Below are 14,996 nucleotides of genomic sequence, written 5' to 3'. Positions count from 1 at the left end.
AGATAAAAAAATCTGGTTTGATTATAGTAAATGTTTGCATGACACAAAACAAGATGTTTCCACTTGATGTGTTAAATATTGAAAGACATGCGCTTATCATAACTCAAAAGAATGAGTCTAGTTTATGTCATTTAAGATATGAACACCTTAACATTAAGGGTTTAAGGTTATGAAGTAAAAAAGGAATGATTTTCGGATTGCCCAAGATTAATATACTTGATGTATGTGAAGGATGTATGTGAAGGATGTATTTATGACAAACAAAGTAAAAAACTATTTTCTATTGAAAAAGCATGGAGAGCATCCAATTGTCTTGAATTAATTCATACTGACTTATGTGGACCTATGAATACAAAATCATTTAGTGGAAGTCAATATTTTTTATTATTTATTGATGATTATAGTCGCATGAATTGGGTATATTTTTTGAAATTGAAATCTAAAACATTTGATAATTTTTGAAAATTCAAGGCATTTGTAGAAAGACAAAGTGGTAGATATATAAAAACACTTCGGACAGATAGAGGTGGTGAAACCCTTCCAAGAAATTTCAGATCATTAACAAAAATTTATAACTCAACATTTACTTTGTTTATTTCAGATCCAACAACCTTGAAGAAAGCAGTTAAAAAAGAGGAACGAAGAAAAGCAATGAAGGAGGAAATCAAGTCAATTGAGAAGAATGAAACTTGGGAGCTAATGGATCTACCGAAAGAAAAGAAACCTATTGGATTAAAATGGGTATTCAAAACAAAGTTTAAATGCAAATTATTTGGTTTCACTGATAGTGATTAAGCAGGAGCTTTAGATGATCGAAAGAGTACTTCAGGCAATTAGAGCCATAACAATAAAGCATTGTGGAACGGATGAACAAGTTGCGGATATCCTTACCAAATTGCTTCCAGTTCGAAAGCATGTTTATTTTATGTTGCAAATTGGTATATGCAACTATGAATCAAGGGGGAGTGTTGAGATTTGATTCATAGTTATCTAGCTAGATAGTTATCATGATTTAGTGGTTACAGGATGATTTCAATAACCACCTCAATCATGATATAGTAGTTATAAGGTGGTTTCAATAACTACCTCATGATATAGTAGTTATAGAGTGGTTATCACTAGGTCCTATAAATAGGACCATAGTTCATGAAGTAAGGAGATAGAGTTTGTGTGCATTTGGTATCTGTAAGTGTTCTTATCAATCCTCCTGTTTTTAAATACTACATCAATTTTGTTGAATCGAAAGGATTCTTTTACTTGCATCATAGTATTTTGTTTTTTCCTTGCTCCTCCATCCCCAACATATATTTCCGGTGAGCGAGCAGTTGATTATTTGACTTACCATGCGCTCAAAGGGAAAAGGAACGAATCGAAACATTCTGACCTGAATGCCTATCCTTTGTTTCGCGTGAGCTACATAAGACTTATAATACCTCGTGATGTGTCTCCAGACCGAGTAAGTAGTGTTAGGGATGGAGGAGCAAGGAAAGAACAGAATACTACGATGTGAGTAAAAAGAATCCTTTCGACTCAAGAAAACTGATGTAGTATTTAAAAACAGGAGGATTGATAAGAATACTTACAAGATACCAAATGCAGACACTCTCTATCTCCCTTGCTTCATGAACTACGGTCCTATTTATAGGACCTAGTGACAATCACTCTATAACTACTAGATTGAGGTAGTTATTGAAACCACCCTATAACTACTAGATCATGATTGAGGTGGTTATTGAAATCATCATGTAACCACTAGATCATGATAACTATCTAGATAGATAACTATGAATCAAATCTCAACACTCCCCCTTGATTCATAGTTGCATACACCAATTTGTGACATAAAATAAACATACTTTCGAACTAGAAGTGATTTGGTGAGGATATCCGCAACTTGTTCATCCGTTCCATAATACTTCATTGTTATGGCTCCACTTACCTGAAGTACTCTTTCAATCATCTAAAGCTCCTGCCTAATCACTAAAACCAAATAATTTAAATTTAAATATTATTTTAAACACTCATTTTAACTCGATCGCTTTCTTTTCTTTCGGTAGATCCATTAGCTCCCAAGTTTCATTCTTCTCAATTGACTTGATTTCCCCCTTCATTGCTTTTCTACATTCTTATTTTTTAACTGTTTCCTCAAAGATTGTTGGATCTAAAATAAACAAAGCAAATGTTGAGTTATAAATTTCTATTAGCGATCTGAAATGTTTAATATGAGGAATCCAAATTTAAACTGTTATTGGGTGAGGTTGACGATGAACTTGTTGGAGCAAGATCTATCACTTGATTCTGCGGAGTGTCTAGTTCTGTTGGAATCTGCATTTGTGTTCCACCTTTATCGGTCTCCCAATTTCAACGTGCCCTTTCATCAAACATAACATTTCTGTTAATAATAACTTTGCCATTAACAGGGTTATATAATCGATATGCTTTCGATTTTAAAGAATAACCAATTAAAATATATTTTTCAGGTTTTTCATCAAGCTTATGATGATTTTGTGAATTCATCAAAGCATAAGCAATACAACCAAAAATTCTTAGATGTCTAACACTTGGTTTCATATCATACCAAGCCTCAAAAGGAGTTCGATTCATAACAGCCTTTATTGGTGAAATATTCAACAAATAAACTGCTGTTGCAACTACTTCTGCCCAAAACTGATTTGGAAGATGTTTTCCTTTAAGCAAACTTCTTGCCATTTCAACGATAGTCTGATTCTTACGCTCAGTTACACCATTTTGCTTTAGTATATATGGTGCTGTCAATTCTCTGTGAATACCATTTTCTTCACAAAAAGAACTAAACTCATTAGATAAAAATTCACCACCTCTATCTATCCGAAGTGTATTTATATATCTACCACTTTACCTTTCTATAAGTACCTTGAATTTTTAAAAATTATCAAATATTTCAAATTTTAATTTAAAAAATATACCCAACTCATGCGACTATAATCATCTGTAAATAATAGAAAATATTAACTTTCACCAAATGATTTTATATTCATAGGTCCACATAAGTCAGCATGAATTAATTCAAGACAATTAAATACTCTTCATACTTTTCCAATAGGAAATGATTGTTTACTTTATTTGTCATAAATGCATCATTCACATACATTAAGTGTATTAATCTTGGGCAATCCGAAAACCATTCCTTTTTAACTTAATAACATTAAACCCTTAATGTTAAGGTATCCATATCTTAAATACCATAAACTAGACTCATTCTTTTGAGTCGTGATAAGCGTATGCCTTTCAATATTTGACACATCAAGTGAAAACATCTTGTTTTGTGTCATGCAAACATTTACTATAATCAAATTAGATTTTTTTTATCTCTAATAGTGCATGAACCATTATCAAATATTACTGAATATCCATCATCTACTAATTGTCCAATACTCAATAAGTTATATGATAAAGTAGGAACAAAGAAAACATTATCAATGTATTTTACATTCCCTTGATTTGTCTTCACCTCAATTGTTCCTTTCCCTTCCACTTGGATTTGATTGCTATCTTCAAGTCTAACTTTTAACTTGTGAGTTTCATCAATATCTCTAAATATTGATTTTATGCCTGGCATATGATTAAAACATCCACTATCCAGAAACCAAATACCATTTGAGATATTATGAACTTGTGAATGAGTCATAAACAACTTACTATTTTCTTCATTTTTCTCCACATAGCTTGCTTGCTTTTCTCTTTTCCAGCAATTTGTCTTCATGCGATCAAACTTTTTACAGTAGTGACATTGAATTCCACTCTTATAATTTTTTTGATCATAATTTGATTGCCCTTGTTCATTATGCCCATCAAAGTGTCCTCTTTCTTTTTCATTTTCTTTACCATGAAATCCTCCTCTGCCACGTCCTCTTCATGCTGATTTTTTGTCTTCAAATTTGAAGTAGAAGACTCCCCCTTAACCTGAAATGCTTTTTCTTCACTTTTTTCAAGTGATCTGTTCAACCTTACTTCATGTGTTGCAAGGAACCCATTAGTTCATCAAATGAATAAGTAGATAAATCTTTTGATTCCTCAATTACGACAATAACATGATCAAATTTCGGAGTTAAACTTCTCAAAACTTTTACAACAATTATATGATCAGGAAGATATTCACCATAAGATTTCATTTGATTAACAATTTCAGTCACTCGAGAAAGAAAATCTTACATCGATTTATTGCTTTTCATGAACAAAATTTTAAACTCACGGCGGAGGGTTTGAAGTTTTATCGTAATCACCCTTGATGAGCCTTGAAATTCATTTTGAAGTATCAACCAAGCTTGCTTTGAGGTTGTCGCTGCTGTAATTTTTGAAAAGATCGTCTCTTATATAGCTTGTTGAATGAAGAACAATGTCTTTGAGTCCTTTCTATTCTCCCTCTGCCTGATTTCGTCATTTGGATCCGCATATCCATTCTCTATTAAGTCCCAAAGATCTTGAGACTTGAATAGAGTCTTCATCTTGATACTCCAAAATTCATAGCTTTTGCTTGAGAAGATGGGAATAAGGGGTTGAGACATGGAATTGCCATTGAAAGCCATAATGCCCAGTTCATATTGAAACTAGGCTCTGATACCACAAATGTTTGGGATGGAGGAAAAAGAAAAAAAAACAGAATACTATGATACGAGTAAAAAGAGTCCTTTCGATTCAAGAAAACTGATGTAGTTTTTAAAAACAGGAGGATTGATAAGAACACTTACAAGATACCAAATGTACACACTCTCTATCTCCCTTGCTTCATGAACTACGGTCCTATTTATAGGACCTAGTGACAACCACCCTATAACTACTAGATTGAGGTAGTTATTGAAACCACCCTATAACTACTAGATCATGATTGAGGTGATTATTGAAATCATCATGTAATCATTAGATCATGATAACTATCTAGATAGATAACTATGAATCAAATGTTAGTGTGAAGAAGGTATATGCAAAGATGAGAAACATGGCTTTCTCATGCAAGAGCAAACTTAGTTCTTCACAGTACTCTGAGTTCAGAAAGAAAGCAGGCACGTAGTACTGGTTGGACTTAAGGAACAGCCAAGCGAACCATCCATCGAAGCAGGCGTTGACCCTCTTCGCAGTAGAACATCTTGTCGAAATCACTATAGTCATGTATAAGGTATAGATAGAGATAAGGTGGAAGTGACTGCTTTGCAGGGTCCATGTCGTTGCGAAGCAGATTGTTCTTGAGCATGTCTCCGTAACTCTGAGGATGACTAATATCGAACCCGTCGAGGTCTTGAATAGGAAAGTCTGAAGATAGAAGCCACGAGGTCCCGGGGAATGGCTCGCAGAAGATGCCATGGAAGTCATCAGGAAGTTTGAGGAGGAATACCTTGTCGTTGAGGAGGGCATACAGGAATGTGGAGACCATACTGATGACCCTGTTGCCGATGCCTCCGGATTCCAGCCACACCACGTAGTTGCACTCCGAAGGCCCTGCGCTGGCATTGGACTTCAGCTGCTCCATGGACTTGTTGTAGAGCTCGGTGTTGGGGGCACATCTTCTGTGGAGGGATTCATAGTTTCGAAGCTTCCGCAGGAGGTATGGGGTGATAAGTAGATGAGATTTCCCTAACTGTTGAGGAAATCTCTCTACTCTGTTGAGGGAAATCCTTTAACCCGTTGAGGAAACTTCTCCTTCTAACCTGTATATAAAGACGGAGGATATGTCAATAACATTCAACTTCTTCTTCTACAACTCATTTATCTCTTTATTTTAACATGGTATCAGAGCAGCTCCTCTTGGCGACAGCAGCATCGCCATGTGTTAGCCAAGCGGCCACAGTAGCACGCTGCCTCAAGCGGAGTCATTGAAGAAGCACCAAGACACGGATTCGGAGCCAGTGCTAACCGGTCTTGCTTTTCTTCGCCGGCCTTGCTCCCTCTCCTATTTGCTGCCTACAGCAGACACTCTCCGTCGTCGTCACGCAAGGAGGAAAACATTCTCTCCTCAATAGCAGTGAACGGCGAACAACGGTGTCTTCCTCGCTTCCCGGCCAGTAGCAGTCGCAACTGCTGCACCTTCCTCTTCCTTCTTCTTCGCCGGAAGGACAACGTGGTCCTTCAGCCCCACGTTGGGCAGCACCAGAGAAGACATCAGCCGCCTCCTACACTTCTCCGGCCAGTAGCAGTCGCAACTGCTGCATCTTCCTCTATCGCAGCAGCCGCCTCCTGCACTTCTCCGGCCAGTAGCTGTCGCAACTGCTGCATCTTCCTCTACCGCAGCAGCTTTCGCTGCCGTTTCCCTCTACACAACGGCGCCTCCTCAACGGCGGTGTCTTCCTCCTCAATAGCGACGAACGGCGAACGACGGTGTCTTTCTCGCGTCTTCCTCCTTCGCTGTCGCAGCCACTTCCCGGCCAGCAGCAGCCGCAACCGCTGCATCTTCCTTCCTCTATCGCAGCAGCTTTCATTGCCGCTTTTCTCTATACACCTAATTGCTACAGATTTCTCTCACTGCAGTTTCCTTGAGTACTGCTGCAGATTTTTGCGGTCATTTTCCGGCGAACCGCAGTCTTGAGTACCGCTGTAGTTTTCGCAGCCATCTTCCGGCGAACTGCAGCCTCTACAATCTGCTGCAGCAAGCAGCAATCCACAGCAGCGAACTGCAGTCTTGAGTACCGCTGCAGTTTTTGCAGCCATCTCCCGGCGAACTGCAGTCCCTACAATCTGCAGCAGCAAGCAGCAATCCACAGCAGCTGCCGGCAGCTTTTGGCACTGTTGTAGATTGCTCAATCTACTACAGCAAGCAATCTATAGCAGCAGCCCCCTCCCTCATTCTCCACCTTGTGTGACCTGAGTATCACACAAGGTTCGCTGCCTTCTTCCAAAAAAAAAAAAAAAAAAAGAAAGGAAAATGTCTTCGTTCACTTCTTCTGATGTTTCAGTTCCTGTAGGGACTCCCACTTCTTGTTCTTCTACAGGGTTTATCTCCATCAATGCTGCCACGCTAATCCCCTTTAAGTTATCAAAGGGTGGCAACTATGCGTCCTGGCGAGCTCAATTCTCTAATCTTTTATTTGGATATGATTTGTTAGGTTACGTTGATGGTTCTTTCAGTTGTCCTCCGGCCATGCTCAACATCCCCGGTGATCCTAATCCAGTACCCAATCCAGCTCACAAACTGTGGCTACGTCAAGATCGTCTCATTCTCCAAGCCATTCAAGCTTCAGTTGCTGGATCCGTTGCTCCCTTGATATCTTCATGTGTGACAGCTGCCGATGCATGGTCTAAACTGCAAACCACCCTGGCAAATCATTCGCGTACTCGCAAGCTCAGTCTTCTATCCAAGCTTATGGAGACAAAACAAGAGGGAAGTACTATCTCTGATTATTTACAACTTATCAAGGTTATCATCGATGACTTGGCCTTGATAGGTCATTTCCTATGTGATGAAGAGGTTGTCATTCATACCCTCAATGGTCTCGACACCGACTACAAAGAATTGGCTGCTGCAATTCGGGCACGCGACTCGCCAATCTCTTTTGAAGATCTCTATGATAAGTTGACTGACTACGAGATGTCTTTGAAGCGTGCGGACAAACTGCCTGGATCAACTGTCACAGCTCAAGTCAGTCACAAGTCTAAACGGAAGAACACTCGGTACTCACCGAACATCACCCAAGGTTTGGCTACTACGCCTCTTGATTCTGTGAGTTCCATGCAACACCCCTCCTATCCTCCTAGTCATCCCTTCTCGCAAAGTGGCGACTCCAGCCATCATCCGTCTTGGCGTCCTGCCCTACCGAGCCATCAGAGACGGGTCGTTTGCCAACTGTGTGACAAAGTCGGCCATTCCGCTAAAGTTTGCCGGTCTCGTCTTCGCCTCCCTACTCCGTCACACTGGCCACAGGCAAATCTCCTAACTACTCCGACACCTAGCCAGTCCAACTGGATTGTCGACTCTGGTGCCTCTCATCACATCACCGCTGATCTTCAGAATTTGTCTCTTCACAATCCCTATGGCGACAATGAAGATATCATCATCGGTGATGGTACAGGACTTTCTATAACTCATACTGGTTCCACAACGCTTAATTCTGACTCTAATACATTTACTCTCGATGATGTTTTATGCGCCCCTCATATTAAACGCAACCTCATTTCTGTTTCTCAATTTTGCAAACATAACAATACTTCCATTGAATTCTTTCCTGATTCATTTCTTGTTAAGGATTTGAGCACGGGGGCATCATTGGTCTAAGGCCCGAATAAAGACAACATTTATGAATGGCCGTCAGCCTCTCGAATGACCCAGCCCACTGTTCATTCTTCTGTTGCGGCTCCAGTTGATGTGTGGCATCGTCGGCTTGGCCATCCCTCACCCTTTATTCAGCAGAAATTATTATCTTGTCACTCTCTTCCTCTTTTTAAGTCCCCTAATTCTATGATGCATTGTGATGCTTGTCTTAGTAATAAGAGTCATCGGCAGCCTTTTGGTTCATCTTCAATTTCCTCCTCTAAACCTTTTGAAATTATATATACTGATGTTTGGGGTCCTGCTCCAATCTTATCTTTTGATAAGTTTCGATTTTATGTTATTTTTGTAGATCACTTCTCCAAGTACACATGGATATATCCTCTTTCTCATAAATCTGACGTTTCTCGCGTTTTTTCCACTTTCCAGAAGTTGGTCGAAAACTATTTTCAGTCTACCATTAAAACAGTCTACTCTGATGGTGGCGGTGAATATCAAGCCCTGGCATTTCATCTCTCAGCTTGTGGCATTCAACACCTCAAGTCTCCTCCACATACTCCTCAACTAGTTGGTTCTGCCGAACGCAAACATCGGCATATAGTAGAAACTGGACTCACACTTTTACATCAGGCTTCCATGCCTTCAACTTTCTGGACAGCAGCCTTTCAAACTGCTGTCTACCTAATTAATCGGATGCCTACACCAGTTCTACAACACCAGTCCCCCTTTGACACACTGTTCCACAAACCCCCTAACCTTCGTAAACTCCGCGTGTTCGGTTGTTTATGTTATCCTTGGTTACGTCCCTATGCCTCTCATAAGTTAACATCCCGATCTTCTCCTTGCGTCTTTATTGGTTACTCACTTGACCATAATGCTTTCCGCTGCTATAATCTCCACACTCACAAAATCTTTGTATCACGTCACGTTATCTTTGTTGAGTCTAACTTTCCTTTCCAAACCCTTCCATATCCTGCCATACGGACCACTTCACTATCTCACTGGAGTATACCTTCGGATCAATCGGACGAGCCTCCCATGTCTTCGTCTACTTCCTCCCCTCCTGATCCGCACTATATCACTCCAGTTCAACACTTGCCCGTTTCCTCTGTTCCTACTCCACTCCACTCTTCTCCAATTGATGGGGCAATATGTTCCGAAACACAACCATCCTCTTTACCTCCTTCTCGCCCAAGTGCCCTTGACGTGTCTCCACTTGACCCGGCTTGTGCCACTGATCCTCACCCAACATTACCTCCTAATCCTGTCATCTCCAATCATCCTATGACCACTCGCTCTAAGCATGGTATTTTTAAACCTCGTCAAGTACTTAACCTACAAGCTGTCATGAATTCCTCATCCCCCAACATTGAACCCACCACCTTCACTCAAGCCCAAAAATCTCCGCATTGGCGTATTGCCATGAGCGAGGAATATAATGCCCTCCTCCATAATTCAACATGGGATCTAATTCCTTTTCATCCTTCACAAAACATCATCGGGTGTAAGTGGGTCTTTAGAATTAAGCGGAACCCAGATGGCTCAGTTGCTCGATATAAGGCACGCCTGGTCGCCAAAGGGTTCCATCAACGACCTGGAGTTGATTTCACTGAGACGTTTAGTCCTGTTGTTAAACCCACTACAATCCGGCTTATCTTGAGTCTGGCTACCACTAAAGGCTGGCAATTACGACAATTGGATGTTAATAATGCCTTTCTACAGGGATCTCTATCTGAAGATGTTTTTATGCAACAACCCCCCGGTTTTACTCATCCTCAGTATCCACAGCATGTTTGCAAACTTCGGAAAGCCATTTATGGACTTCGTCAGGCTCCGAGAGCTTGGTACACTCAACTTAGCTCATTTTTGACTTCTGTCGGCTTTCTTAACTCCAAATCTGACACTTCGTTGTTTTTGCGACATCATCATGGAAACACAATGTATATTCTGGTATATGTGGATGATATTATTGTCACAGGCAACAATCCCGCCAGCATCCAAGCGTTCGTCAAACAGCTGGCAGCTCGATTCTCGCTTAAGGATCTCGGACCCTTGAGCTACTTTTTGGGCGTCGAAGCAACCTTCACATCTTCCGGTCTCCTTTTATCACAACGCAAGTACATTCAAGATTTGTTATTAAAGACAAACATGCATGATGCAAATGCAGTTACAACCCCCATCTCTACTAGCGATTCTCTCAAATTATCAGATGGAAGTCCTACTACGGAACCCACTCAATACCGCCAAGTTGTTGGCTCTTTACAATACTTAGCTCTCACGCGTCCAGACATCTCATTTGCTGTGAACAAATTATCACAGTTTATGCAGCAACCATCTACTCTACACTGGTCTGCGGTCAAGAGACTTCTACGATATCTTAAAGGGACTCTAAATCATGGACTCTTTTTTCGTAAACACTCTCCACTTCGTCTTCATGCATTTGCCGATGCTGATTGGGCGGGCAACCTTGATGATAGAACATCCACATCGGGGTATATTATCTTCCTTGGTGCTCATCCAATCAGTTGGAGTTCTAAGAAGCAAAAGACAGTCGCCCGGTCTACAACTGAAGCTGAATATCGTGCCATTGCCGCTACCACTACAGAACTCAATTGGATCACGAATCTTCTCAAGGAACTCAACATCGATTCCACTCCTACAATATATTGTGATAATATTGGAGCTACCTATCTGTGCGCTAATCCGGTATTCCACTCCCGCATGAAACATATTGCTATTGACTTCCACTTTGTACGTGATCAAGTTGTCCGCCGTCAACTCCGTGTTTCTCATGTTCATACAGCTGATCAATTGGCCGACTCACTTACGAAGCCTATAGCTCGTAAGCTGTTTGCATTACATCAGTCCAAGATTGGCCTCCTTGATAGGAGCACCATCTTGCGGGGGCATGATAAGTAGATGAGATTTCCCTAACTGTTGAGGAAATCTTTCTACTCTGTTGAGGGAAATCCTCTAACCCGAAACTTCTCCTTCTAACCTGTATATAAAGACGGAGGATATGTCAATAACATTCAACTTCTTCTTCTACAACTCATTTATCTCTTTATTTTAACATGGGGAAGGGGTGTGGTCTGATTGCTTCCAGTACAGTGCCGACTGGTAGCGGCTCAGGCAAGAAGCCTCGTCGAATTCAGGGCTTAGCAGCCCAAGCCTGTCCTTTGGACGTTCATCTCTGAACGACGCAGAACAATCAACTCGGAGATCTGAATGATCAACAAACAATACATGCAAAAGATGACTTCACATTAGCTGAATGCATCGGCTAAGTATGAATCCACCATAAAGTAATAGCCTCTTTTTTAATTATAGTAAAATCATAAAAGAAAGCATAAGAAAAAAAGAAGAGAGGAAAAAGCAAAAGAAAAAGTGACCTCCTCTGCTGGTTGCATTAAGCAGCACATCAGGGGACAAGCCTCGATAGGTGCCGGACATCTCCACTAGCAGCAGCACCATCGCCACTAATGCCACTGCCAAAAGTGGCCTGGTAATCTCCAGCCCACCAAGTGTTTCTACATCGCCATGGCTTCCACTTCCTCGCCTCCTCTTCTACAGCTGCTGCAGCCTTCGTATCTGCTTCAGCTCCGTCGACACGTCCTCTTCAAATGAAGGTGGGAGGGGGCCGAACACAATTGGCGGCATGAAAACAAACCTCGAACTTGGTCCAAAACATGATGCCTTCTTCGCGTGAAGAGAAGCTGTCAGTGGGAAGGAAGAAGCACGTCAGCCTTCTGGTGTCGATACAAAGTTTTTGATCCGTTCTGTTTGCTAGCTCAGCATTGAAGTCCTTGAGCTCTTATTTTAATCTTACTTAGGAAACTGTGGGAAGAAAAGAACAGTCGCAGGTCTTCCAAGAGAAACAAGCAATCAGTTTGGCTAAGCAGGATGTGAAACGGCCAACTTCAAAGAGGATTTCAGTGTTATCAATCAGATCTTTACGCGTCTCTCAAAGAACGATCGACGGAGATCGCAAAAGGGCGTGCCGTGCACGGCAGCATTCGTCTTCGCTTCCTTCCCATGCTTGTGTAAATGTAACTACCTGCGTTCAGTACCGGGGAATAATGTATTTGGGCTCAAACGGTTCCTCATCTTGGATTGTTTGATCGAGCAGATTCCAGCTTTGTTTATTAGCAGGTGGCTGATTGACTTTGGTTGTGGAGCAGAAGAGTCATTTGATCAATGAACCACAACACACAGAATCCTTAGGAAAAAATGACGATGATAATATGATCAAAATAGACAAACATTTTGAATAGATATATATGTCCAAAATAAATGATTTTGGTATAATCTCTAAGTAAAACTAGAAACAAATTAGCATTGTGGAAACATCGCGTCACTACGTAACCAGTAGCTAATTCCAGTAAAAATGCATAAATGTATGTTTGATGACAGGGAGTAGAAGTCAAAATCTGGCTTAAGAAAATGACTGGTGACCAAGAAATCATCCTTCTCAACGCAAAATTCGTGCAAAGTTTGACACATTCATTAATGATACGTTTTCAGCAATGGAACAGTTGTAAATCAAATGAATTTTTGAGGTAGAATTCGAGAACGTCGAGTCTAATCTACAAGTTTGAGCCCCCCGGGAACATCTTCACACTCCCTCACATGCCCGACAGCCTCGTTGCTGCTGCTCCTCTCTGCTATGCATTGGTATCCCTGAGGGGAATGGAAACAGGGCTCCATCGACGTCGCGCGAAGGCAAGAAGAACTCCCTTTGTCAGGCCGTAGCAGAATCCACGGCCGCAGTCCACCCAGAGCTTGGGCCACATACCCGAACGTAGAATACCCGCTTGTGATCAACGCGTCGCTGCAGCTCAAGAGGTACATCTCCATCAGAGCCTTCTTGTTATGGTTCTGCTTCTCCGTGTGCTGCTGCTCCTCGTGGCTCGGTTGATAAACCGCGATGGCCTCCCCGGTGGTCGTCGCGTACTGGTAGTACATGTTCCTCAGCTTCTCAAAGTAACCCGAGTATAGTGTGGTCAAGAGCACAGCTTTGGGTTGTGTTCTCTGTGTGATCGGTTGAGCAGGCTCTGTGAGATTAATCTCCGGCAGCAACCCCTCATGTATTGAACAGTTGAGGATTTGGGCTATCATCTGATCCGAAGATATCGGTGCAGCTTCAAAAATCCTTATTTGTAAGCCTACCATTTCTTTTGCATTGCCCAGATAAGCATCATAGTACCTCGTAATGTAACCCCAGACTGGGTTAGCTGGGTGGAGCAGGTACCTCCCCAAGTGGTGGAAGACGACTGATTTCATCGGGAAGAGCAAGCTTAGTTCCTTTTCGTACTGCGAGACGCGAAAGAGAGCAGGCACGAAGTACTGATTCGATTTTAGCAACAACCAAGGTGTTCTTTGGAGCAGTGGCTGCGCCTCTTCACAGAAGAACATGTGATCGGAAAATCTCTGATCATGTGTCAGGTGGAGATAGAGATAAGATGGAAGTGAACCATCTGTGGCGTCCAACTTTTTACCCAGCACATCTCTGAATCTCAAAGGAGCATTCAAGAACAAGCTTTCGAGGTTGTTGACTGGAAAATCCGAAGGTAGAATCCACGAGGTACCAGGAAACGGCTCACAGAAGAGGTCGCGAAGGTCATCGGAAAGGTGCACCAACAGGACCTTGTCAGTAAGGACGGCGTAGAGGAACGCTGAGACAATAGTTATGATTCTGTTGCCTAGGCCATCGGAGGGCACCCATACCACGAAGTTGCACTCCGTAGGCTCTGTGCTGCGGTTTGACTTCAGCTGTTCTATAGCCTTCTGATAGAGCTCGGTGTTTGGGCCACATCTTCTGTGGAGAGCTTCGTATCTTCGGAGCCTGGAGACGAGGTAAGGTGAAGGAGTGTGGTTCGATTGCTTCCGGTACAATGCGGACTGGTAGCGGCTGAGGCAAGAAGCTTCATCAAATCCAGCGGAGAGTAGACCTCCAAGAAGCTTGTCATTTGGGGGCTCAGAGAAGGATGCCGAAGAACCATATTTGGAACCTGCGGTGGACACACGAATAAATACGATGATTGGTATCACCGAATGATAGATCCGATGCAAGAGCAGAACAGAGCCAAGTAGAGATTTGCTAGAATTATACGATCAAGATTAATGATGAAACTCATGTTTTCTGACTCTTAACCGCGGCCCGAAATCTAAACTCGAGTTTTCGACTCGGATCAATGGGTTGATTCACATGAAAACGTAGAACATGGAAACACCGTTGCATGTTTGCGGAAAACCCAATCCAAATCTCTCCTTCCATCAACAGAAGAAACAGTATACGCCCTTGTTACAATCGCAGATCCGAAGGAAACAGTGCGGCAAATGGGGGTTACCTTTTCCCGCTGTGATTTCAACACCAAGAAGCCACTCGAAAGATGGGTTCCTGTTGGCTCCAAGAAGAAGCACCATCAGCGGCAAGAACATGAAACAGGTGAAGATCATCATCCCGGGCGTCAAGATGGTTGAGGTGCTTCTCTTCTGGAGCTCAGGTTTAGAACCACCTTGCAACTCCAGATCAACGGAGCTTCTGACTCGCTTCCCATCCATCCTGTCACTTCTTCGGATGCCTGAGGCCACCAGGGACTCCGGTTTTCTCAGCAGATCCTGAAGCAAGAGTTTGAGACTTCCAAGTGACGTCGTCGAAGTCTGTGTGTTCGGTGAAAACCCACACTGACCTCCATTTCTAAGTTCTTCCAAGCCACGAGGAATCGAATTAAAAGTAAACGCTTCGAAAGCGGGCGACTGA

The 14,996-nt window shown here is 42.1% G+C and overlaps 1 protein-coding gene across 1 annotated transcript; it reads right to left on the bottom strand.

The window, feature by feature from the left end:
• Nucleotides 1–12,703: 12,703 nt before the first annotated feature.
• LOC103991542 (galactoside 2-alpha-L-fucosyltransferase) lies at nt 12,704–14,960 on the bottom strand. Its single transcript, XM_009411033.3, has 2 exons — nt 14,584–14,960; nt 12,704–14,244 (listed from the first exon to the last, which is right to left on the bottom strand). The coding sequence occupies exons 1-2, from the start codon at nt 14,795–14,797 to the stop codon at nt 12,815–12,817; spliced, it is 1,644 nt and encodes a 547-aa protein (XP_009409308.2). The 5' UTR covers nt 14,798–14,960; the 3' UTR covers nt 12,704–12,814.
• Nucleotides 14,961–14,996: the final 36 nt, after the last annotated feature.

This window comes from Musa acuminata, chromosome BXJ2-7 (assembly GCF_036884655.1).
Source record: "Musa acuminata AAA Group cultivar baxijiao chromosome BXJ2-7, Cavendish_Baxijiao_AAA, whole genome shotgun sequence".
NCBI lineage: Eukaryota > Viridiplantae > Streptophyta > Magnoliopsida > Zingiberales > Musaceae > Musa > Musa acuminata.
This window is presented reverse-complemented; position numbering and strand designations above follow the sequence as displayed.